Here is a 25,991-nt window from a genome sequence, read left to right on the forward strand (position 1 = left end):
TAATATGGACGTAGTTGTCTTAATCCATCATTGAATCAATTTTTTTTTAAAAACAAAAATTAAAAATAAGATGAGATAAAAATATTATATATATATATATATATAAATAAATAAAATAAAAAGGAGGAGTGGCGCGCCCCATGAATCAGAAGTGAGGTGAGCACCCCTTTACAGTTTACAGACACAATTTTGATGAAAACAAAGAAGAATAAAATAGTGGAAGAGGGTTTTGTTGGAGGGGGAATATGAATATCCAAAGATGGAAGAGGCCTTTTCTAATATCTATTGCCTTCACTTTGCTTTGCTTTGCTTGTGAAGTTGGCTTTGGATTACTCTTATTATCCTGTCTCCCGCAAAAGCCCATATAACAACGCGACGAAAAATAACGGAAATAAACTTTTCCAAGAAAATTATTGTTCTTGTTGTTGTGATTAGGATTACTATTGCTCCCTCTCTATCTCTCTCTCTCTCTCCCTCGTTTCGATCGGATCTGAAGCACCACTTCAGAGGAACAGAAAGACACCCCCCCCCACTACCCACCAAAGGTTGTTTCACTTTCTTTGTAAAGGTTTTGGGTTCTCTCTGAGTGTTCCAACTGTCATGAAGGATTGCTTGCTCTGCATTGTACCCTCTCTTCTCTGATCAGGTATACCCTTTATGACTTTCTTTTTTGGTTCTTTGATTGTGGGTTTTCTTGCTTTGATGCTTGTTTAGTTGCGGAGAGATTATAGGGAAAGAAAAAGAAGGGAAAGTCTAGTTATTTGTATTTTGCTCCAAATGAATGGAGGTGTTGGTTTTCTTCGTTGCCAAACAATCAAACTTGGAGCTTGATTGTTTTGTCAAAATTCTAGTTTCTTTTCTTTTACTTCATTTTCCCAGCAACCAAAAGGGGCATATTTAGGTTATTGGGAAGCTTCTTGATGGCGGCGTTGGAGTGTTAAAGCAATGTAATTTTTCTTGGGTCTTCATGTGATACTATTGACTTTTTTATGCTTTTGACATAATTTGTGTATTAATTACGTTCAATATCTTGATTCTCGAGTCAGGTATGGGTTATCTTGTTTTTTTCTCAGGTCAGCTATAGGTTTCTTGTTTTCTCCGCAATCTTGGGGATTTTCATTAATGGTATGGAATTTTTGTGTAATGGGTCTCCGGAAATCCTGTCAAGTTTGTATTTATTTGAATTTGCATACAGGGTTATTCAAATTCATGCCTTTGTTTCAACCACATGGTCATAAAAACAGCTTTTCCTTGTTTCAAAATTTAGAAAGCCATTTAAGTCAGAAGATTTCGTAATTAATGGCTTTGACATAATATCTGCATGAGGGGGGGTTTATCAGTTATCATTTCAACGGCTACATCTCACAAAATCACTGTGCTTAGTCTGGATTCTCGTGTGACAGTGCCTGTGTGAAATTGCTGAATGGAGTCACGTACTGATGGAGTTAATTCTTTATCAAAGACTCAGAATTTGGCAATAGGCAACAACCCTCCAAGATCTGGGACTCCTCGCTCCTCTCGTCCTGCATCTCCAAAACAAACTAGAAATGAAGTGGCTTCTTCCAATTCCTATGATACTGCTCATAATAATGGCATGAAGACGACCAGCCTTCCAAATGGCTATGTGATTAATCAAAAGCCTTCCTACAAGGCAGCCCAAGAAGAATCTCCCAGTACGGTGAATCGCTTTTACAACTCAGATAAGGGGAAATTCGAATATGCTGGCCCCAATGATGTTCATTGTAAAGCAGTTGAAACTTCTCATGAGGAGAAGGTTTCTGCTGTGAAAATGAAATCTTCTATCAAGAATCCCATTAATGGAGGTGCCGCACAAGTAAGCAGCCACTTAACATCTCAGTCAGCAGTAACCTTATATCCAAGTCCTCAGAACAGTCTCTATGCAGCCACCCTGTATTCGGAAGCCAAACAGAGTTTCACAAATACGGAAGTTAGTGAATGTACAAGCAGCATTGAGAAGTCTGGTGAAAGTGGCGAAGTTACTAATTCTTGCGATTTCGTCGAGAGCAGGAAGACCAGCATCTATAGAGGCAGCACTGGCAGTGACATTAGCGATGAGAGCAGCTCCAGTAGTTTAAGCAGTGCTATGTACAAGCCCCACAAGGCAAATGATGTAAGATGGGAAGCCATTCAAGTCGTTCGATCTCGTGATGGGATGTTGGAAATGAAACATTTTAGATTGTTGAGGAGACTGGGATGTGGAGACATAGGCAGTGTTTATCTATCAGAGTTGACTGGCACTAAAACTTATTTTGCCATGAAGGTGATGGATAAAGCAGCTCTGGCAAGTCGCAAGAAACTTCTGAGAGCTCAGACGGAAAGAGAAATACTGCAATCTTTGGATCATCCATTCCTACCAACATTGTATTCACATTTTGAGACAGAGAAGTTCTCTTGCTTGGTAATGGAGTTCTGTCCTGGTGGAGACCTGCATGCACTAAGGCAAAGACAACCTGGGAAGTATTTTCCAGAGCATTCTGCCAGGTTAGGAATTATTTTCTCCTCCTTTTCCTTTCCCTGTTGCTCTAATGACTAACACAATGCATTTGAATTTATACAAACTGTCAACAGTCTAATGCCTTACCATTACAACAATTATATTTATACTAATACTAGTAGTGAGAAAAAAAATTTGTTGGTTCTCTTAACATTATGCAGGAAAATTAATGAGTCCAATTCCAGTTAACACTGCCTTTCTCGAACCTAATGTCTCAGTAGACTCTCTTTTCATGTTGTTTTTATTTTAAATAATACCGAAATATCTCAGTGGACTTTGCACCAGACTTCAGTGGTGTAAAAAGACTCGTTCTCATAGTTTGGCTGGCTATGTTAAGAGGCATCATCTTTGACTATAGAAACCTTGGAGAGATGTGATACTTTTGGCTTTAGAGCTGCAAACACTAACTTGATAATACTAATCATTTGTACTTATCAAAAAAATAATACTAATCATTTGTGTCTAGTGGGTCATGCAAAATCTTTGAGAAAAACAACTTTTTTTTCGTAGATTTTCTTGTAATTTTATTAAAAGTTTATAGGTTATTTTGGTGACTTTACTAGTGGTGCCCCTCCCCAAAAATAATCTCAGTCCAATCCGGCTTTCTATCTTCTCCCCTGGTTCCCACCTGCATGAAGTTGGTATTACACCTTTTTTTTTTCAACTACTTCAACCTTTTTTATGATCTCTTTCAAACTCAATTCCCCTTCCCTTTTCTTCATCATGCTGATTTTGGCATTCATAAGTAGTGCTCATTTTATGATTTTGCCCTAAGTTATTTTAATTCTTGGGTGCCAATCTTTTTGCATTAACTCAACTCCTGCCTTCCTTTCGCAATGTCATCATATGAAGGTTGGCTTGTCTATACATGTGGCAAAGTATAAGTTGGGTCAGGTTTTGCTTTTGGATGTAAAATTTGACCTATACTGACCCAACTGAAGTTTTATACTATATATACTTTTTCTTTTTATTTTAGGGTTTTCAAAATCTAAACCCCAAAATTCTTCTAGAAATAAGTTGAGATCATAGATGTAAGGAAAGGGTGGGTTTGTCTATTTTGTTATGGGGCTGTCGAGGCAGTGTTGTATTGAGTCCAAATTGTTTGAGTTGGTGGTGGAGGGTGGGTTTTCAATTTTACGGATTATTGAAAGGAGCAAGGGTATCGTTCGATCAATCAACTTGGGCAAAGCCAATATTTCTTGGTTGTTAGCCAGCATAGATGATTTGGTCCTAGAGGAGTGGGCGAAGGTGTTCTAGAGACGCTCCGGAGTTGGAATTCCAGTTCTCCTCACCTAGCGTTGATCGAATAAGCATGGGCGGTTCTTGGTTGTGGCGGTACGGTGGAGGTAGACGGAAGGGCTTTATCATTGTGTCTAAAGGTAGGGGTGGTATAGGATGGATGTCCTTCGCCTCTGAGTTGCAGATGGCTCTTTTTTTAAAAAGAAACAATTGTCGCATGCTGGTGGGTCAGCTAGGAGATGTAACGACAAGTGTTCGTTGTTGGGTTTGGGCGGTAGTGAGTCGGTGCCGTTGTTGAAGTCTCCGGTGGAGGAGGTGGGGACCAGGTCGTATGTGGAGATGCTTGAGGGACTGAGGAAGCTTCTGGCATCGTCCTCACCCTTGAGGGGTATAGTTGGAAATTATGTTGTGTTTGCACCAATGGGATAGATTGTGACTAGGCAGGTGGCATCTGGGTTTGCATTTGCATTTGGGGGTCAGTAAATCCCCCTTCTTTTGTTGATGGAGTCTGCTCGAGGGAAGGCAAAGGACTTTTGGATGATGTTTTTGACTTTTGTTCCCTAAAAGAGATGTTATATCTTCTATAAGAGTTGGTCATTCAGTGAAAAAACTTCGTGCACTTGTCCCCCTCCCTTAGCCACAATGCCCTAGATTTCTGCCTCCAACTCTTTTCCTCCATGAGAGCGAACCTCGCCAAATCACGTATAACTTTTGTCTTCCTTGCTCTCTCCTCGTCACGTAAGGCACTTTTCTTCAACAAGATCAAGACCTCATAACTCTTCCAAAATAAGCTTTTTCTACCTCTCTATATTGCCAAACAACTCCTCATTCCAGCTTCGTAAATCATTTTTCAAAGCCACACATTTAAGAATTCCACCACTGTTTCACCCTATCGACAAAAATCTCATATTTAAGCCACACATTCTCAAATTTGAAGTACCTTCTACCCTTCTAACTTGCCTACCTACTTCATGTCTCTATTTTCCCTCCAGGCTAACGTTGCAAACCAAATTGAGAAGTCACAACAGGATTTCTTGTGGGGAGGTATGGGTGATGGGATTAAATTTCATATGGTAAGCTAGTCTAAGTTGTGTTCTCCGATTTTTGAGGGGGGGGTTTGGGGTTTTGAAATTTGCTCATGCTCAACTAAGCTCTTATAGGTAGGTTTTATGGAGATTGATAGTGGACTTCAAACATGGGAGTCAGTGGGGCAGGTGGTGCTCTAATAGAGTAAATGGGTGGGGTGTTATGGGGTGGGTCTCTGGAAGTTCATTAGGAGAGGTTGGGAGGAGTTTTCTAACTTTACTATATTTGAGGTGAGTGAAGGCTCAAGATCAGTTTTTAGCATGATATATGGTGTGGGGAGCATCCCCTTAAGAAAGCGTTTCCGGAGTTGTTTAGCATTGCTTGCTTAAGGTATGCTTTCGTGGTAGATCATCTTCAGTTCCTTAATGGCTTTTATCAGTGAAACGTTAATTTAGTAAGAGCGGCACATGATTAGGAGTTGGAATTTTTTACTTTGTTCTTCGATCAGTTGTATTCCATCAGATTGAAATATGACCGTGTAGACAAGCTTTGTTGGAACCCCTCCAAGAAAGGGTTGTTTGATGTAAGATTGCTCTATAATGTTTTAATCCCCCATGACAACAACCATTTCCCTTGAAGGTGTATTTGCCGAAATAGGGCCATTTGAGAGTGGCTTTCTTTGCTTGGTCGACCGCTTTGGGTAAGATCCTTACTTTGGATAACTTGAGGAAGTGGAATATTATTGTGGTAAATTGGTGTTGCTTGTGTAAGAAAAGTGAGGAAACTTACTTATCAAAAAAAGAAATGAAAAGTGAGGAAACTGTGGACTACCTTTTACTTCATTGCAAAACAACTAGTGCCTTATGGAATTTTATCTTTGGCTTGTTCAGTTTAGCTTAAGTCATGTCTCATTGAGTGAGAGATCTCTTGCTTGTTGGAGAGGGCAGTTTATCAGTCCTCAAAGCGAAGCTGTTTGGAAGATGATTCGGCAATGCATGATGTGGTGTATTTGGAGAGAAAGACATGATTGAAGCTTTGAAGATCGTGAGAGGATGGTGGCGGAGAACTGCCTGCCAATGGATGGCTGCTTATGATTGTTTTCATATATCTAATTTTCAGGACTCTTTAGATCTTTTTTATTTTTTTGATTAGGTGTTTCTCTTGTATACTTCCGGTGTACTTGGGTGCACCCTTTGGTTTTTAATAAATTTTGATTACTTATAAAAAAAAGAATTGTTATATTATTATTAGTATGTTTCACAAGTCAACATATATTAAAGTCCTCAATTGTCGTTCTGCTATAAAAGTTCAGAATCATCCAGCAAATATAAGCTAAGTTTGTGCATCATTGACATTGCACTCAACTAATACCACGCCCCCCGGGGCAGGGTGGGTGGTGGAGAAAAAAGGAAGAGTCGAAAAGTATTTGTGGTAGGATTTTCGTTTGTCCCAGTTTGATATTTTGGTAGGTATGAGGTCTCCTTTATGCAGAGTCTTATAGAAATCACAAAATATGACATATGAACTAAGATAAAGGGGCAATGTTGTATGCAATATAATAGAACTTACAGTTAAACAAAATGATTAGGTAACCCTGATTGTAGTTTCAGCCCATTAATCTCTAACGCCACCCTGCAGGTTTTATGTGGCTGAAGTTCTTCTTGCTCTGGAGTACTTGCACATGCTTGGGATCATTTACAGAGACCTTAAACCCGAAAACGTGTTGGTGAGGGAAGATGGACACATAATGCTTTCAGATTTTGACCTCTCTCTAAGATGTGCTGTCTGCCCAACTCTGGTGAGATCCTCAAACTCAAGCTTGGAGACAAAAAACTCGGGATACTGCGTTCAACCTTCCTGTATAGAGCCAACTTGTGTAATCCAGCCAGATTGCATCCAACCTGCATGTTTTGCACCCCGCTTCTTTTCAAGCAAGACCAAGAAGGAAAAAAAGAACAAGCCAAAGAATGAAACATGCCATCAAGTGTCCCCTCTCCCTGAGCTCATGGCCGAACCCACAAATGCTCGATCAATGTCTTTTGTTGGTACGCATGAGTACTTGGCTCCTGAAATCATTAAAGGTGAAGGCCATGGTAGTGCTGTAGATTGGTGGACATTTGGGATATTTCTTTATGAGCTTTTGTTTGGTAAAACACCATTCAAGGGAGCAGGGAACCGAGCTACTCTATTTAACGTGGTTGGCCAACCCTTGAGATTTCCAGAGTCACCTTCCGTGAGCTTTGCTGCCAGGGACTTGATCAGGGGTCTGCTTGTGAAAGAGCCACAGCATCGTCTTGCTTATAGGCGTGGTGCTACAGAAGTTAAACAGCATCCCTTCTTTCAAAGTGTGAATTGGGCTCTTATTCGCTGTACAAGTCCACCAGAGGTGCCAAGACAGGTTGTTATGGACTTCCCTACAAGAACAGATGTGCCAAAAGCACCCACAACTGAGGTGCCTGGTGTTGATGTGAAGCCTTCAGGTAATTATCTAGAGATTGATTTCTTTTGATTCTTGTATCCATTTTTCTTTCTTTGAGAACCACCTCGTTTGTATTGTGCCTCAATGGTTTCTTTCCATTGCAAAAAGATACAAATTTGTAATTCCTTTCAATGGCACTTGTAACTTCTCCCTAGTGCTAGGCACATGATAAAACATCAGCGAGGAAGAAAAGCAAAGGCATAAAAAATGAGGAATGAAGTCGCCGATCTTTCTTTATTACACCTGTTGCTTCTGTTTAATTTTTGTGGCCAATTTTTCAGATTGACAAATACCTACTTTGCAAGTATGTTTTTCCATTGAAATTGAAAATCTAGCTCCGGAGCCGGAGGTGTGTTCATTCTCTTTAGAAAGCCCTACACTATATTTATGGGTAATGTGGACATTTCTTCTTTAAAATTGACTTGTAAGAAGAAGATGCTAAAGAGTTTTCTTATACAAGGTTAAAATTGTACTTAACCGATGTATAACACTTAAGGAATTATGATCGTAACATACGACCACGCTTCACAACCGACGTCTCAACGACCCGTTATTCTCAGGTGGGTGACTTCGTGAACCTTGTCTTCTACGTGTAGCAGCCCTCCTCAAGTTGCCTCTTATATGACTCGGTCACAAAACTGTAATTTATTCAATTTCCTACTCTACGAACTGCTAATTCTTCCTTCACAACCGAAAACCAACTTGCCAAAAAAAAAAAAAAAAAAATTACCCAAAAATTTATATTAACGTAATTAAAATTACAGTTAAGCTATTAGAGAGTTTGATTTATTTGCTGCATTCTTTAGGAGGAAAGTAACCTTGATTTGGATGCTAAAATGCGTCAAATCATGGTTTTTTATACGACTTTGATGGGTACACCTGACGTGAGTGAGTGGTTGCCTGTGATTCAAAGAAATTTTGTTGGGCTCCTACAACTGTAAGTCCACCCAAGGCCCACCTAGAATTCCTATTCGTAAGAGCATGCGTCAGCAATCAGCATCTGCAAAATACTACACACAAAGTGCCCTTTAAAAAGTGGGTTCCTACTCCTGCCACCGGTGGTAACTGGTACATGGTAATTGCGTTACATTATTGTTGGAACACTTACTACGTTAATTATTAACAATGTGGTCCTTATGGAGACTGTCATGTTAATTTGTAATAAAATTATAATAAAAGTTATAATATTTTAAGCATTTTTCTTTATAATTTAGATTATTTATTTATGCTAGAGAAATGTTATATGTCACGTTTTTATCTCACAATGCTAACCTAGCAATACTAATCAACTATTGATTTCTTTTCTTTTCTTTTTAACAAGAACTAATCCGTGTGTTGGTTGAGACTGTCATATTAGCATTATAGAATAATTATAAAATAAAAATATAATTTTTAACATTACTTTTACTCTTATACTAAACATGCTGTTATATAATTAATATTTCACGGGCTAACGGTTTTTAAGTGCTCAATAACTAGCATTTGATTTGGTCTAGATCTCTTTTTTTATTAGGCCCAAATTTCAATTTATTTCTTCTTTTAGACCCAAAATTAAAATTCTTCCTCTTGTTCCCTCATTTTCTCTGTAACCAAACAGTGCTCTTATATTAGGAAATTAATTATTTTCTATTAATCAACTAAAGTTTAGTTTACACGTTGCAAATGAATGATGTAAGATGCCCAAAAAACGGAGGATTGACTTGAACCAATGATTAACGAGCAGTGACGAAAGTTACCGTCTGTTTCATAAAGGTTAGTGAAGAACCAATCATGGCTGGCCACTTCAGCAAACCCCCAAAAAAAGTATATAAATCTAACGGGTTCGCCGCTACTTGTACTTACACGCGCTTCCATTCACTGAGCCTTCCTTGTACGCGAAAGATAGAGAGAGATACAAATAACAATCAAGTACGCGGCAATAAAGGGTATCTCGTGTGTGAATGAGAACATTTTGGCGGCTAATGTAGTGCCTTTCTGTCTACTAACGTTATTTATTTATTTATTATTATTATTATTATTATTAAGTAAGTTAATTCAAGAAGAAAACTTAGGAAAAGGATGAATGTGACCTAAAAATAAGGATAAAATGTTTTTACTCCAAATTGAGTTGAAAAAAAAAAAAACTCTAATTCTATTTCATTATAATAAATTGTTATAGAGTATTTGATTCTCACATGCATTGTACATTATATGTTCTAAAAATATATGTTGATTTAATAAATTAAATTTGAAGATTTTTTTTATCTAATTCAATTTAAAAGAAAACTTTATGTAACCGTTCCTAAGCATAATCTATGTTGCAGTTCAACCGATTGCTATCATGATACTATATGATATTAAAAATTAGAAATTAAAAGAAAAAGAAAAAGTCATGGCCACTTGGATCACATCATAGCCAAAAAGTGCAACCTTTTTCTAAGAAGGCATTGAGGAGTTAAGGTTATACCTTATACAAATTAGACACTTCAATTTCATATTGGGAAGATGATTAATTTTATTTAGAGTGAATGAATTATAAATGAGCTCTTTAATGTTAAGTTCCACATTGATTCTTCATTATGTGAAATTGAGTTTTATAAGCGATTTTAGAGAGTTTCAATTGCAACTTAATTAGTCTTTTTGGAATGATAATGCATATGTAACTAGCGTTTTTCTTGTGTGTATCGTTACAAATGGTATCAGAGTAAGGTTATAACTTAATGTGATATTTGAGCATTACATAGCGTGGCCATGACAATGACACCATGATTTAAATGAGGGAACTTAAAATAGTTCATTAATATTTTGGTTCATCTGCTGTGAAAAATCTTGATTCCGTTTGATGATAAACCTAATACATATGCTTTCTTTCCACTTGTGTATGCAAACTCTTAAGCCCTTTATACCTTTCTCTTCTTCTCTATGTTTTTTTTCAAAAAAAAAAAAAAAAAAAGGATTTATTGAGCCCCTATCTATACCTTATTCAACTTAAGGCATCACCTAGCTTGTACATATCACACCTACGTATATATAACCCAATTAAAGTCACGTATCATTTTTCTTTCTTCTAAGCCAAAAGTCACGTCTCATTGCTTGTCAAGCAACGTACCTTGTTGCTTTAAAAAAAAACAAACGAAAAAAAGAAAAAGCAACGTATAGTACTTGGTTTAAGGATAGTCTACACACATTATTTGGCTTTTGTCAAAATTATTTTTAAAGTAATATTTTTTTCACAATTTTTATATAATTTTTATACAATTTTAATTATTATTATTTTTTTGATAAATTATTAGATTTATTTTTCAACATGTGAATCATAAATATTTAATAGTTGATCTCTAAAAAAAGTTGTTAGAGTTGTATAAGAGTTGTATAATAAATATTATTTTTATTTTTATTAACGTTTACTTTTTTCTCAAGATGTGGGGTGATTTTTTATTTTTTTTATTTTAAGTAGGATAGAGTGAATTCTTAATAGCGACAATAAAAGAACTATTTATGTAATAAACACTTCACTATATCGTTATCGAGCATGATGATATAAAATAAGGAATCTATAGATTTTTTTAAGACAAAACGGGTCCTTCATTAAATCAGAAAGTGTATAACATTATTACTTATTTAATCAGCAATTTGCAAACAGAAAAGACATCAAATACTAATTCTATTGATGAATATGTAATAATATCAATTTATCTAATATTGAAATCTCCTTAAAAATATGGATGACAATTTGTGTTCGCGTGTCGGATTTAGATTGTGTCGAAATATATATATATAAAATTGTACATGTCAACTATAACTTGTCCAATTTAATTTAACTGGTAAAAATTTTCAATCCTAACCTGTTAATTTCGTGTTGAGTTCACGAGTCATATAAAAAATTGACAATCTTAAATATTTCATATCGGGTTCGAGTCGTAACAAGATATTAATATAAAATTATAAATGTCAACCATAATCCGACCAATTTAATCAAATAGGTCAAACCTTTCAACATTAACTTGATAATTTTATGTTGAATTCACAAATCACGGATCGTGTCAAAAGATTGTAAGCCCTACTTAGAAGGCATGACACAGCACAAGCTATTTTACTTTGAACAAAGTTTTTCTTTAATTAAGCATTTAAAAAATTACATGTATTTTTAATAAAATATGTAATTTTTTCATATATTTTATACATTTTAAACACATATCAATTTAATAAATTAAAATAAAAAATTATCTAATTCAATAATTATTTTAAAAAAACAAATTACGTCAATTTTAGAAGAATAAAAAGGATGGTCATAACATTTCATTTCTAATAGAGTTTTCCTTTTCTCACCCACGAGTCCACGACCACACGATAACTTCATTCAATGATCCATCTACAAATAGCGCGTGCACTACACGCCCCTTCCGCGCTTCAATCTTTCGGCCCAAGCAACCATCACCATCCAAACCCATCCCACAGCCCAAAATCCCCAACGTCACCGGCACCCACACAGTCCCCAATCCCCATATGCGCATTGGGCACACTTCTCGTTCTCTCATTTCCGCTGCGATCTTCCCCATAGCCTCTCTCACATTCCCACTCTCTCGGGCTCGAACCCTAACCGTAACCCTAGCTTCCACCATGGCCTCCGACGACCTCTCGACCCTCGGCAACGGCCACAACGACGACGACGAAGAGAAGTACGGATTCCGGCGGCCGGAGATGTACAAGGAGAGCCTGTCCGGCACCATTGGCGCGTACGACCGCCACGTGTTCCTCTGTTACAAGAGCCCCGAGGCCTGGCCGTCGCGTGTCGAGGGCCCCGAGTCCGATCCGCTCCCTAAGCTTCTCTATGCGGCTTTCAAGGCTCGCAAGAATGATATGGCTCTCAAGGTCAGCTTTATCGCTGTAAAAAAATCGGTTAATCATTGCAGTAATTATGATTTTTGCTGCGATTTAAGTTCCGGATTAAGATTTAGAACTCGGATTAATCGGTTGACGTTTGGAGTAATTGTGATTTTGCTGCGAGTTTTAAGAGACGCGGATTTTAATCTGAAACTTGGATTGATCGATTAATCGTTTGTGCTAATTGTGATTTTGCTATATCGAGAACTCGGATTATAATGTAAAACTCAGATTGATCGGTTAATGATAACGGTAATTGTGATTTTGCTGCGAGTTTTGAGATTCGGATTCGATGGGAGTTTCGTTGACTTGTGTTTTGGTTTTTGGAAATGGCAGACGAACCTGACAATATGCGAGGGGCGCGAGGGGACTGACTTTTCTGAAGGAGACGTGTTGATTTTCCCGGATATGATCAAGTACAGGTAAATCGCGAGGGTTAAATAGGATTTCTTCTGGTTGTGGTTTTGCTAATTTTCCTTGAAATGACAGATGTGGTTAAGTTTCTTGTTCTAGGGTTTCATTTCGAGAGGTTTTGTTTCATTTACTTGAGTTGGGCAGTTTTTATTGTAAATAATTTGATATAGCTATGTTACAACTTACAAGGGTCAGGGTTTTGTTTGTTGAAATTGTGCTTGGGCAAGCGCAAGATTCTATTAATTTTCAGAGGATAGATTGGATAAGGACGAGTTGTTAGAGTTTAAGATAGGATTAACCTACAGCTTTACTATGGACCCCGGTTCTGTTTTTCATAGTGGTAATGATATATGATTAAATTACGGGATTCATTGTTTGTTTATTTCTTCCTTGAGTCCAATGTTGTGGTAATTACCAGATTCTATGATAGTGCAAAATTTGAATTTTATAAATTACAGAAGTTTTCATTTGGTTTGTGATTGTGCTGTCAAAATGAGTTGTTTTTATTTTTATTTTTTAATTTCTTTGTTGAGTCTGAGTTTTATTTTCACTATTGAAGGGGTTTGAAGGACTCGGAAATGGATAGCTTTGTCGAGGATGTTCTTGTTAACGGTAAAGCATGGGCTTCTGGAGAGCAGGAGGTGTTGGCTGGTTCTCATGTTTTTGTGTGCTCTCATGGTAGTCGTGATCGGAGGTGTGGTGTTTGTGGACCTGTTCTCATTGAAAAGCTTAATGAGGAGATTGAGTTGCGAGGATTAAAAGATCAGGTTTTCGTTAATCCATGCTCACATATTGGGGGGCACAAGTATGCTGGGAATGTGATTATCTACAGCCCGGATCCAGATGGGAAGATTATGGGTCATTGGTAAGATCCAATTCATAGCTGCTTCTTGTTATTCTGCAAATTGATAAAATATTTCATATAATTTGTTTAGGTAGTATTAAACATTTCTCATTAATGATGATAGGTATGGCTATGTTACTCCTGATGATGTGCCTGCATTGCTTGATCAGCATATTGGAAAGGGAGAGATCATAGAACGGCTTTGGAGGTTTGTCCTTTTGTGGTTTTGCATGTTCTTTTTTCGTGAAATGTTCATTTGATGTTTTTTTGTTGTCAATTCTACAGATCAAAAATTAGTACTTGTATCAGATACTAGATTTATGAATTGTTTATCAAGAATGATGTTGGTTTTATCAATATGTGAAATGTGTGGATGGATGAAATTTCTAGTCTTGGGTGTGAACATATGTTATTCAGTATGTCAACTTGCATTGTGGTTGATCCTGAATTATTACCTGGATTATCATCAAGAAATTGAAGTTAACTTCAATTATTACCTATATTATCACCTAGACCAAGGCCCTTACCACTTGCAATGTAGTCCATTAAATCTGTTTAAATTTCTTGCTTCGACTCTGATTCTGACAGTCAAAGTTTAGCCTTAATTTTGGTTCCTTGCTTCTATGTGTCTTTACCATACCTTGTGAAAAGGCCCTGTTGAAGTTCTGGACGCGTTTTATTATTATTTTTGTAATTGTGCGTGGTTCTTTTAATTTTTGAAAGATAACAGAAAAAGAAAAAGTCTTTTGGAGGTTTCTTATGTTTGTACTTGTCAAAAAAGGAAGGTTTTTCTTACATTTGCTGTTAATGAGAATCACCCTGTTTATCTTTATAGTTGCCAATTGGTGATCAATCTTTCAATCTTTGGCATTATTCTGAACTATATATGAACATAAAAGTAACAATAATTAATTGCAGAGGGCAAATGGGGGCAGCTACCGAGGAAGGTGGAAAAGCGGATGAACAGAAGCTTCCTAATGGGGATGTGAAGAAAAGCAAGAAGAAGCACAAAGAAAACAACACTGAGAGTACTAAGGATAATGTGGCCGGCTGTTGCCAGGTTGGTAATGGGTTTACTTGTTGCAAAGACACAAGTTTGGAGCAGAGCAGTGTGAATGAAGAAAAGAAGCTGAAAGAAACCATAGGAGTGAATGAAAAGAATGGGGTGGGCAAAGTGTCAAGCTGGATAGGATCATGGGAGCAAAGTGATGTTCTCACAGCCGCTGCTGTGGTCGGAGCAGTTGCAACAGTTGCCGTGGCCTATAGCTTTTATAGGAGGTCTGGGTGAAATATGCAATATTATCCATGCGTTCAAGTTTGTTTGTGGGTCTGTAGACCCTGGTTTTTTGTAGGGAGATGTGATAACATCTTTAAAATAATCCCCTGAACAATGTATGTTGCAGGGAGGGAAAACTATAGGGTATATGTTCTGCTTAGCAGGTGGACTGAATGACTAAAAGTTTTAGCCGATTAAAGATGAAGAAATTTGTATCCCCTTGTAATTGATTCTGCCCAACCGAAATTGTTGTTTCATTACTCTTGGTGACTGGGCTTTTTGATACTGGAGTTTCTTATTAGTTGCTTGCTTAAAATGTACTGGAGATGATTCTCTGATTTTATTGGAATATTTAATTAGATCACAGTTTTGAATATGGGGTAGTGCATATGACAAATGTAAAGATTCATCAGGGATGAATACTCCCTTCCGGGAATATGGTCAAGCCTAAGCAAAATTTCTTCCTAGCTTGTTAGTATGCGTTGGGGGAGTTTTCTGTTTTTTGTGTTCTGATTTGTTTGTCAATGTATTTATCTTGCCCCTTTCAACCGTCAGAACCAAAAACACGGGGAACAAGGAGGAGGCGTTGTTAGTGAAAGAACAAAGATTGGACAAAAATTAGCTGAATAATCCCGAACCAATCCTATATACACATACAAATATCCTTGTCAAAATGACTAATCCCATCACCTAGAAACCACGACTTCTATGCTTTAGAAGGAAAAATTATATGATGTCATGTACTAAGCTTTGCAATCATCTCCTCCAACAGCCTCAGCGTCGTCCCCTCGACGCTCTCTCCCGCATCAATTTCTTGCATAATCTGCTCTATAAGCTCATTTTTTGATTGTTTATTTCTTGAACCGTAGCTTGGGCAATCCCTCAAAAGCAACAGCAGCTGTGTAGCCATAGTTTTAGCCCTCCACGTCCCATCTACACTCAACTGAAGCAGCCCTGGCATCACTCCTTCCCTTAAAATAACTCCTCTGTATCTTTCCCTACAGCTCTGGCATATGAGGAGGAGAATCCCCACCGCATGCTCTTTGCATTGCAGGGAACCATCCTCAATGGTCTCGACCAATGCACGAATGGCACCACCCGTGCCAGCAGCTTCACAAAGGGCACTCTCTGACAAGGAAACGACGTTCTCCAGCAGCCCCATTACCTTTTCGACCAACTCGGATGATTTTTCGGAGCCGTGGATGAGTTGAAGCAAGGAAAATAAGACCCCAGAAGAGACCATTGAAGGAATGATCTGTTGACAAGTTGAGAGATTGTGGAGTGTGGCTATTGCATCGAGCTTGGCTTGCACGCTGATGCTGATGCTGCTGCCACTCATATTGAGAAATTCCACCAAGAGTTGGATCGCTCCATGAGATGCGATTGCTAGCTTGTTTGCTGTGCAGGAGGAGAGGATCAACATGGCTGCTATTGTGAGCTCAATCAGTGCCTCACTTTGGCATTGAAGGAGGCCTAGCAAGACTGGTATAGCCCCAGATCTCATGATCCGGATCTTGTTTCTGTAAAATTAGTGGAAATTAATTTCATAATTCCCCCAAGTAAATAATATTAAAAAAATTTGTACAACAATTTCATCGATGTGTTTTGTACGTCAATGTTGGTACAGAATCATCATTTTTGTACACCAATGGCAATTATTAGTACAGGATCATCTTTTCTGGTCCCATCAATCAATCAAACAAACAGTTTTAAGTAAAAAATATTAGAATATTAATTAAATGATGCAATTTAGTTCTTTTTTTTTATTAGCTTAATTTTTTAAAATAAATAGTAATTTAACACGACATCAGAATATAAATTTGAAGTTCAAACCCTATCTCCTTAATTTATATTTCAATTCAATTAAATATTTCATTCGTTCGGCTAATATTAATTAAATGAAACTTTTCTTGTGATAAGCAATGATTTAACCCCACACAAAAAAAAAAAAAATTATTTATTTGTTACAATGGTGATAATTATATTAAAGATTTTATATCTATGAACATAGTTTGGAAAATTGACACTATTTTAGAATGAATAGACAAACCGTTCACTGCCGAAGGCAAGACTGAGCAGAGCAAACAGAGCAGCTTCAATGGCGTCGTAATCTTGCGACTGAAGCATCAAAATCAAAGGCGCCGTGACACCTCTTTCAGCCAACTTGTGCCTCTGCTTACTGCTAAGTTTACTAAGGTCTCTAGCTGCTTGAACCTGCGCTTCTGTGTCACCATTGAAAAGGTTTTCTATCACCACTTCCTCCATTAGAGAAAGCTCGATCTCTCTCGGGCTCTCCAAACTTGTACAAGTAAATTCCTTTTGTAGAGGTGATAATGTTGGTATTGGGATTGGTTGCTTGAAGATGCAATCTTTGGCTTTTGTGGGTATCAAAATTCATTGTTTCACTTAGAAGCAACTTCCCATTCTTTGGTCAGCTTTTTTGTGAATGTCTGATTTGGAAATACAATAACGATCCCTAAGAATGAATCTTTAACTTTCCTTTAATTTTATAGAAGCAAGCTCTTTATGCTTTATGGCAGGTTTTTTTTTTTTTTTTAAACGATCGAATGGCAGGTTTATATAAGGGATAATTGCATCATTAGTTCTTAGGATTAACCTAAATTACAAATCACTCTTTGTAGTACAAAAGGTTTATAGAGGCTAGGGTTCCAGTAGTAAATTATAATTACGAATCACTTCCTGAATCCGTTTTCGTCCATTAAATTAACAGATTCGATTAGTTTGTCACGTCATATCCAATAAGAAATTGACATGTGTCCATTACAATAAAAAAATATAAACAAATAAAACTTAAAAATAATTTTTTTTTTAAAAAAAAATAGAAAATAGCGAAGGGGTGGTTGTCGGGGGTGGCCTGACCACGTTCTGAGGGTGGCGCACAGCCTCCCCTAGGCCTGGAGTGGTCACATGTCGATTTCCTACTAAGTATGACATAACAAACTAATGGAATATGTTAACTTGGTGGACGAAAAACGAGTTCAGAGAATGATTCGTAATTTTAGTTTACCACAGGGACCCTCCATAAACTTTTTGTACCACATGGAGTGATTTGTAATTTAGGCCAACCCAAAGGACCAGTGATGCAATTATCCCTTTATATATTGGTAAAAGTACATATGCCCATTAAATTATCACTTTAAAAATTCTTTTAATAAGAAAAAAAATACTCTTATAAATTCGAAAAAAAAAATGAAAAAAGAAAAAAAGAGAGGAGGTTATAGCCTTTGGCCAAAGGGGGTGGCCGAACCGCCACGGGCCATTTGGGAGTGGTTCGGTGTAAAATAATTAATTTAGATTGTTACTCGTAGTGATTCAATACTAAGGAACTCGTAATTAGTTGAATTTATTACCTTAAACACTAACTATTAGAATAAAATATAACGAAAATCGGAATAATAATGATCAAGTCAAACTAAACTAATTTCGATAATTTTATTCACTATTAGCCAATATAAACACAAAACTTCCAATGAAATATAACTACAATAATCAACATCATTTGATTATGTTGTGCAAACTTGACTAATTGAGTCCATTGCTTAGCATCTTCAGCCCAACAAAATGCTCTAACCCAATGGTCCGTCAAACCTACTAATATGCAACACACCAAAGTATTTCACAGGTGAAAAAGTAACTGTGTAAGTCGGTGACTTAGTAAATTATCATAGAATTTGTCATGCGATAAGTCTTAAGTGACAAACAGTATTCCTTAAAATTTAGTTTAAAAATGTCCTCGGTTTTACAAAATTGATAAGTTTTGCTCAATTATTATGCCAATAAGAAAAAAATAGTTTATTTTGAAATAGAATAAGCATAATTCTAGGGACAATTCACATCATATATATATATATAAAAAATCCTTCCACATAGGCTGTGAATTGCGGCCTGTGGCGTGAACCCATAATTTTTAGTGAGTGAACCGGTCCTTTAAGTACTAAACTAGTTCTTTAAGTAAAACAAAACCGGTCTATATATTTAATATATGTTAATAGTTTACTTGAAAACACATATATAGATCTCTAAAAAAAAACACACATATATAGAAAGAATCAAGATTTATTTGTGTTAATATGTTACTTAAAAAACCCCATATATAGAATCCCGTATATAAAAAAACTATATATAGGATTTTTTATTTTATTTTTATTTTTAAAAAAGAAATCATATATAGAAAAAATCGTAGTATATAGAATCAAGAGCTATATGTTAATGGAATAAAAAGATCTTATATAGAATCCTGTATATATATATGGTTCCTAATTTCCTATAGAATCCCGTATATAGCGAGCAAATAATTTTGTTTGAAGAAAATAATAAAAAAATTTTTGAAGCACTTTTATTTTTTTGGTGATTTAGTGGAAGTTGAATTTGACGGATTTAATTTATTTTATCTAAAATTTTTGTTGCTTAAATGTATCTTTGAGTTTAGAAAAAATCGTAGAACAACTATACAACGTTCTTAATGAGATTTTATTATTACTATAGGTACAGTTTACTATCGCTAGCTTGAATTAAGTAAAGAATTTTCTGTTCTTTTTTCTCTTTTTTTTTTTTTTTTTTGGTAATTCTATGGAGGCTAAATTTGACATTGATTCAGATTAGGGTTTCTATTTATTCTAAAATTTCGTTGTGTAGATGTTTCTCTGTGTTTGTGCATGCTTCTATGCATAAATTTTCCATAGCTATGAATTGATTATTTTTATGCATATTTGTTTCTCGAGAAAATTTCTTTGTACTAGACATGATCCGAAAACTGGTTTTGGATTGAGATCTGAATATGAATATGTTTATGTTTTGTTTGTGAAATTTTGGTTGAGTTGTTCTTCATTTGAATATATGTTTTACGAGAATTTTTTTTTTCCCGATTAAGTGATTTATTCGAATTTTTATGCATTTTTGGGAAGTGCTTTTTCGGCATTTGAAAGCAAAATAAGGCAAAATTTTATTTGATTATTATGCAGAAAATGGACATAAACTCTTTGGAAACACTAAATAGATAATTAAGTATTGAACCAAATGCATGTGAGAGGATTTATTTGATTGTGTTAAATGTTGAATGAAAGATTTGTTTTATTTTGTATTCATAAAAGATTTTTTTTTTTTTGAATGTTCATAATTATATGAATTTTATTTGTATTGAAATATAATAGGTATCACACCAATTAAGTGAAAGATTTTGTTTTATTTTGAATTCATAAAAAAAATTTTGTTTATTTTTTGGAATGTTTATAATTATGAATTTTATTTATATTGAAATAGAGAAATATTTAAACTTTGGGTTTGAAACTTTCTTATATATGTAGGCCTGATGATATATAAAAGGGATTTAAATCTTTTGTCTTTAGAAACTTCACTAATTAACCCCCACTCTCCAATTGCTATGGCTTTTGCAATGTCCCAACAAAATTCAAAAATTTGCCATCAGCCTCTTTTAATGTGTCTCCTTTATTGTTATTCCGATATATGGGTATTTTATTGTTAAATCACCAATTATGCTAAAAGTTTAATATAACAAAAAATGATAAATTTAATAATCTAATTAATATTTCCAATGGTACTTACATCTATGTGAAACTTATGCAGGTTTCAAGTAGGTTCATATAAATTAATAATCTCGCTTTTCAATACATATACAATGGAGAAGATGATTGGGATCCTCTTGAGCAGGTATGTAATTTTTAGAGTCTCCTAGCTAATGAGCCCACTTACCATAACGGGCTTACCTGCTCGAATAGTTGTCCGAACAAGTGAGTCTCATTGTTCCAAATTGCAAGGGATCGTATTCGGAGGAAGAAGGACATAGGATTTTTAAAGAAAACTATCCACATATATAATTAACAATGGTAATTGTTATTCCTGTTACCCTGGTTGAGATTGCTGGCTCTGCAGCCCTCGTGAGCCAAAGCTGACAAATTGTGCGAAAATCTGAAGCATGGATAACGTATCTCTCAATTTTCATTCCCAAAGTACATGACTTTGGGATAAGCATGGAACATCTTTCGGCCAAAAGAATTGAAGTATATATATAATTATAAATAAATTAAAATTATATCCACGGGGACCTTTAAAGGAATCTCACTAGCTACTTTGCTTTGGCGGCCGCTATACGGCGGCATTGCCTTTACGGATGCTTCCCGGGCGGCCACAAACTTTCATCATGATTCCCCGTTGGCATGGTACGTGATCATTTGAATGCTCCGATCCACTTCTTTTCCTTTTCCATTTTTCTCCTCACCTTTTTTTTTTTGGGACCCAATATTTGATTACTATCCAAATCATTCTTTTCAAAAAATAAAGTTTGTTTGAATTCTTAACCTCGTAAATTAGCTACAGAACTGATTTGTAGGTAATTCTTACAGATTGACATATGTTATTTAGCATGTTAGAAGATAGTATGAAAGAAGAGGTAAAAATATTGATATGATATGGTTTTATTGGTCAATAGATCGATTAAGTGCACGTCACGTGATCATTCCGATCATTAAACACAAATGGATTGAGAGATCTTACTAGAACAATTCTATATTATTAGAGGTGTGGTTGAAAAGATAATAAAAAATTGAAGAGGTACTCTCCTTAGTAGAATATCATTAAACTATAAGGTGTTAGTGCATTTGCCCTTTTATATTTCCATTTTTTTTTTTAGAATTTAACCAAGAGTTTTCTCTTTCTTTTCTTGGCACAATGAGTTTTGTTCAAATTTTTTTTTAATTTGATATTTTTATTTTCTAACCTAATTAAAATCCATTCTAAAGGTTCTTGAATAAACTAAGATAGTCAACTTTAAGTGGGATTATTACTAAAGTATGAAATTGTGGTCAAATTAATACCTGCCATAATTTTAACAACCTGCAATAATGCTATCAACTTTAATTTAGCGCAATTCATGATAAAAGAATAGGCACGTTGTCTACTAATAATAATAAAAAATTTATATCACATGCATACTTGGCTTAAAAGAAAAGGTATATCTGTTTGTCTTTCTTTTTCTTTTTTTTTTTTTGGGTATGTGTTTTTAGGGTTTGGGTTTAATTGAAAGTAGGGTTAGAGCAAAAACACTTGGGTTTGGCTTGTCCTATGTTATAACAGAACAGTCTCATGTGAGAGTTTGTTTAGACCTTACTTGTCGAACAACTTGAATAAGTAGGACCCAAACTATCTCGGCACTTGCCTAAGTAAGTAGAGTCTGAACAAGCTCTTACATGAACTGTCCTATTGCCATGTATGTATTAGAACAAATTAATTTATTACATGAGATCAAAATTCCAACTAGTCCAAAACCGAAGACCAATTTGTAAAGGATTAGTTTGCCACACTGGCCCAAGCAAAACTCCTATACTAGTCAAAAAGGTCTTAATATATAGAATAGTTGGTTGCCGGAAAGTAAAATAAGCTACATCGGAATACAACAGTAAATATTCGGCTTTAGCCTCTTTTCAATGGTTGTTGCTGGTTTCAAGTGGTGGATTAGATATGTTCGCCTTAATATGTGCACATTTTGCTTTTGTAACCACCTTGTGTTGCCTCTTGAAAAAATCGGGTCACTTGTTTGACCAATTTCCTATCTTTTGTAATTATTTCTGTATTGTTTTAATTTTTATTAGGTTTATTGTTGGGGAGCTCACCCCCATTTTTATTTTTAGGATCATCTACTCATTCTTTCATTCAGATCAGGAGTTAGTATGATCCTCTTTTGTAACCATTTCCTTATTCAATTAGGAAAAAAAAAAGTAAGCTATGGTCAGATTTTTCTAAGGAAGATAAATTCTTGAAAATATTTTTCTATTATCCCACTTATTCGAAATAATTACTAGAGGACATGAATATTCAGGGAAAACTATATATATATATATATATACCATCGTCAAATTAACACTTAATTTGCAATGCTTCCGAATTAAAAATTGCATTAATATTCTCTCTAAACTATCAAAAATTTGTAATGTATCCCTATCAATAAGACAAAAATATCCCAATATAAATTAAAAAAAGAAAAAAGAAAAAAAAAAAGCCGTATGTGATCGATGCAGGATGAATTCTGATTTCTGAATGCTTGATCGAGAATATAATATGAATTGCGATGACAAAGCAAAAGTGACGATTTGTTTTAAGGGTGTATTGGAATAAAAAATTGGAAACTAACTGGAAAGAATTGTAGAGAATGATGAAGATGAGAAGCTCCGCAATTAAGCGGCTCAGATCGGAAGATCTTAATCAAACAATCGTGATCTATCGAACTCGGCATGGCAACCATATTTATTCGTACTGCATGAGGAGCAACTTGTTCGGCAAATCTACTAGCTAGGATGGTAGAATAAGAATCTTGGATAGAGGTAGATTATTGAGAAGTAATTAAGGAGAATGCAGAAATATGCAGAAGATGGAATCTGCTTGAGAGTATTTTCGGTGATGTGTGGAGATTGCCTCTTTGTGGTGTCGATTTCTCGCCTTGATGGTCACGTAATTGTGTGACTGTACGTTTGCCGGTTTTAGCTAGGTTGAAGCAAGGAATATTGCTCTAGTTTCTTGTGTTTGCTGGAAAGTTGTTTCCTACAAAGTTGTTTGTAATGTTGGTTGGAGAGTCATGTTGGGTTAGCTCTTTCTGGTTGAGCTAGCTGTTGTGTTGTTGTGTTGCAGCTTGACACTTGTATCTAGCTTATAGCTAGAGTGTATTGCACTATGTGTTTTCTTCAATGAAATGCTTATAATTCATCCAATTTTTTTTTTTTTTTTTTGTTTAAAAAATAATCTATTTAGTTCGATCATTCATTTACAATATATACACCCTACCTAATACGGAGAAGGATCTCTCCATTTCAGCCGGTTATTTGAAAAATGATCGAGGGACAAAATTGTCTCAACATATTGACAATTTTGCTCCTCATTCTTCAACTAACCGGCTCCTAGTTAGGATCCTATTCCACATATATAATACGTACCCTTGCTAGCTAGTACTATTGCAGGATCTCAAACCCCCGTAGATCGATCGGCTAAAGGGATCGGACGACCAATTAGTGGATAAGGTCCGGCCAAAAAGAGTTCTGTCAGTGCATGTGAAATTCGATTGCGAGGAGTTCTTCACAAGAGCAAATTTTTACATATCCTACAAATTTGGATCTTGATAAACCACTAACCCTCAAAGACAAATTCAACTTTAGAAAAAAAAAAATATGTATAAGCTTAAATGGATCGACTGGAAATCACATTTATCTCAAACTATTTTTCTCTTATTGTACGTACTTCAGGGATTGGATTACATATTAATATTAGGTAGCCGGCATCTTTATCTTAAGCAGTAGTCTTCTTCATCAAAGATCTCTTTTGGTGACCCTAACCTTCAAACCATGTCTCATATGAAGTACAACAGAGATCTTCGGCAAAACAGGACGACCTTCAACCGTACCACTTGAACACGATAATTCCAAATGATGGAGCTTGCAACTATTTTCATTTGAAAGAAACTCATGTCCTTACCCAAACAAGTCCGTGGGCCTGCATTAAATGCTATGAACTTGTATGATGGTACAATATGCACAATCCTTCCTTGCTCCGATATCCATCTCTCTGGCTTGAACTCTAAGCAATCTTCGCCCCAAACGCTTTCCATCCTTCCCATTGAGTATGGAGAGTAAAACAATCTCATACCTGGACCAATACGGTGGCCGCTTGGGAGAATGTCAGAGTCAATTGCGCACAAATGCTCGAAAGGTAGGGGTGGAAAAAGTCGTAAGGACTCACATATGGCTCCGTGGAGATAAACTAGCTTACTTAGTCGTTGCTCATCTATATCCCACTTGATCTCGTTGTTAACTAGCAAATGCTCTCTCATCTCTTCTATAATCTTGGCTTCCACCAATGGGTGTGTTGCAAACAAGCCATAGAAACCAGGTAAGGCCTGAACTTATGGTATCCCTGCCCGCCGATATGAGAGCAAAGGCTATGTCCCTCAGAAACTTGTTGGATTTTGAATGACCACCCATTTCTCCTCCTTCATCTTCTTCTATACAAGCTGTCAGCAAGTCGAACTTAGCTTCCTCCACTTTCTGGGTCCTGCTCTGACTCAGTTCTTCACGCTTGGATGAAATGCATTGGTACACGAATTGATCAAATATTTTACAAGCATTGCTTAGCTTCTTTTCTTCTCCTATTTGAAGCCATCGCTGTAACTTCCAATAGCTTTCTGGCACAATGTGTCGGTAAAACACACTTTGTTCCATTTGATCAAACGCTTTTGCATGTGCAACTTCAGGAAAGTCAATGGAAAGGCAATTTGGATCGAAACCTAAAACCATGAAGCAAACATTATCGAAGGTGTAGCGCTGAAAAACATCTTGTAAATCTATCTCAATGCAATTCCCATACTTGAGACGTGATCAAGGATCGGAATTAGGCTGCTTTCCACCTTTCCCCGGGAGACTTTCTGCAAGATCAACTTGAACTTTTTGTTTTTTATCATTGAGTGAATCAGCTTTCTCTGATATCTCCATGAGTCAGAATCAGCTCCGAAAATCCCATCTCCGAAAACTTCAAAAATCTCCCGGAACTTGAGCCCTTTTTCGTAGTTGGAAAAGTTTTTGCTCAAAATGTGATTGATGTTGGTGGGATCACTAGTGAGCAAATAGGCCATGTTAGTGAACCGAGGGCCCTTATACATGATAGTCCCCCCTTTATCTATTAGTGATTGGGTTGCGTGCGCGTGGAAATGCGATGCATTTTGAAGAAGCCTCAGCATTTTGAAAACAGGCCAGTTTTTGAAGGGTGAGTGTTTGTTCCATGTCCATAATTGCCAAAGGAAAAGGAAGCAGAGAAACGCTACAAGAATCTCAGCGTACCAAAGTATGGACATTGGATCTCTATGAAGCTTTGTGGTTTTGTGAGGATCGTTTTCTATTCGATCTTTTGGGTTCATCATGATGATTATATTTAGTGGCTCTTTAAGACGGACGACTGGGTAATGGCTAGCTGGGTCCATGCTGATGCAGCTAGCAAGCAAATTTTTTTTTTTTTTTTTTTTGAAAGGAGAACGGAGCTCCTTAAATTCACTCATATATATATATATATATATATATATATATATATATATATATATATATATATATATATATATATATATATAATAAAAAAACTAAATACTAAATTAATTTTATTAAAAAGAGAAGCTCGAAGATCGAGGGGGTGACAACTTGGGGTGGCTCGCGACCACCCCAACCACCTCTTACTAATTTGTTGTTTTTGCATATAGCACACGAAGCTCTCAAAATATTTTAATTAAAACCACATAAAGCTTATTGCAATTAAATCAGTGAAACAAAAT

At 36.0% G+C, this 25,991-nt stretch overlaps 3 protein-coding genes and 1 pseudogene across 4 annotated transcripts; 2 read left to right on the forward strand and 2 right to left on the reverse strand.

Annotated features, from left to right (window-relative positions):
* The first annotated feature begins 221 nt into the window (after positions 1 to 221).
* Positions 222 to 7,501, forward strand: LOC133859898 (protein kinase PVPK-1-like). 2 transcript variants are annotated; one of them, XM_062295476.1, is made up of 3 exons: positions 222 to 646; positions 1,384 to 2,502; positions 6,419 to 7,501. In XM_062295476.1, exons 2-3 carry the CDS (start codon positions 1,424 to 1,426, stop codon positions 7,287 to 7,289), a joined length of 1,950 nt encoding a protein of 649 aa, XP_062151460.1. In that variant the 5' UTR covers positions 222 to 646; positions 1,384 to 1,423; the 3' UTR covers positions 7,290 to 7,501. The 2 variants fall into 2 exon arrangements, with proteins under 2 accessions (XP_062151460.1, XP_062151459.1); XM_062295475.1 differs by having other exon boundaries at positions 223 to 646; positions 1,404 to 2,502.
* A 4,171-nt stretch (positions 7,502 to 11,672) lies between these two features.
* LOC133859900 (altered inheritance of mitochondria protein 32) lies at positions 11,673 to 15,030 on the forward strand. Its single transcript, XM_062295478.1, has 5 exons — positions 11,673 to 12,110; positions 12,459 to 12,544; positions 13,096 to 13,401; positions 13,505 to 13,588; positions 14,299 to 15,030. The coding sequence occupies exons 1-5, from the start codon at positions 11,745 to 11,747 to the stop codon at positions 14,666 to 14,668; spliced, it is 1,212 nt and encodes a 403-aa protein (XP_062151462.1). The 5' UTR covers positions 11,673 to 11,744; the 3' UTR covers positions 14,669 to 15,030.
* A 233-nt stretch (positions 15,031 to 15,263) lies between these two features.
* Positions 15,264 to 17,095, reverse strand: LOC133859901 (U-box domain-containing protein 7). The gene is made up of 2 exons (XM_062295479.1): positions 16,707 to 17,095; positions 15,264 to 16,176 (listed from the first exon to the last, which is right to left on the reverse strand). The coding sequence occupies exons 1-2, from the start codon at positions 16,919 to 16,921 to the stop codon at positions 15,393 to 15,395; spliced, it is 999 nt and encodes a 332-aa protein (XP_062151463.1). The 5' UTR covers positions 16,922 to 17,095; the 3' UTR covers positions 15,264 to 15,392.
* A 6,890-nt stretch (positions 17,096 to 23,985) lies between these two features.
* On the reverse strand, positions 23,986 to 25,527 carry LOC133859562 (alkane hydroxylase MAH1-like; annotated as a pseudogene).
* Between the last annotated feature and the right edge of the window lie 464 nt (positions 25,528 to 25,991).

This window comes from Alnus glutinosa, chromosome 2, assembly GCF_958979055.1.
Source record: "Alnus glutinosa chromosome 2, dhAlnGlut1.1, whole genome shotgun sequence".
Classification (NCBI taxonomy): domain Eukaryota; kingdom Viridiplantae; phylum Streptophyta; class Magnoliopsida; order Fagales; family Betulaceae; genus Alnus; species Alnus glutinosa.

Bases quoted from the DNA above. Each gene is read 5' to 3' on its own strand.
- LOC133859898 (XM_062295476.1), top strand. From the start codon at position 1,424: ATGGAGTCACGTACTGATGGAGTTAATTCTTTATCAAAGACTCAGAAT. The intron at 2,503-6,418 runs GTTAGGAATTAT...GCCACCCTGCAG, and splicing joins TTTCCAGAGCATTCTGCCAG to GTTTTATGTGGCTGAAGTTC.
- LOC133859901 (XM_062295479.1), bottom strand. From the start codon at position 16,921: ATGGAGGAAGTGGTGATAGAAAACCTTTTCAATGGTGACACAGAAGCG. The intron at 16,177-16,706 runs GTTTGTCTATTC...CTAATTTTACAG, and splicing joins CTTGCCTTCGGCAGTGAACG to AAACAAGATCCGGATCATGA.
- LOC133859900 (XM_062295478.1), top strand. From the start codon at position 11,745: ATGCGCATTGGGCACACTTCTCGTTCTCTCATTTCCGCTGCGATCTTC. The intron at 12,111-12,458 runs GTCAGCTTTATC...TGGAAATGGCAG, and splicing joins AGAATGATATGGCTCTCAAG to ACGAACCTGACAATATGCGA. The intron at 12,545-13,095 runs GTAAATCGCGAG...TCACTATTGAAG, and splicing joins CCGGATATGATCAAGTACAG to GGGTTTGAAGGACTCGGAAA.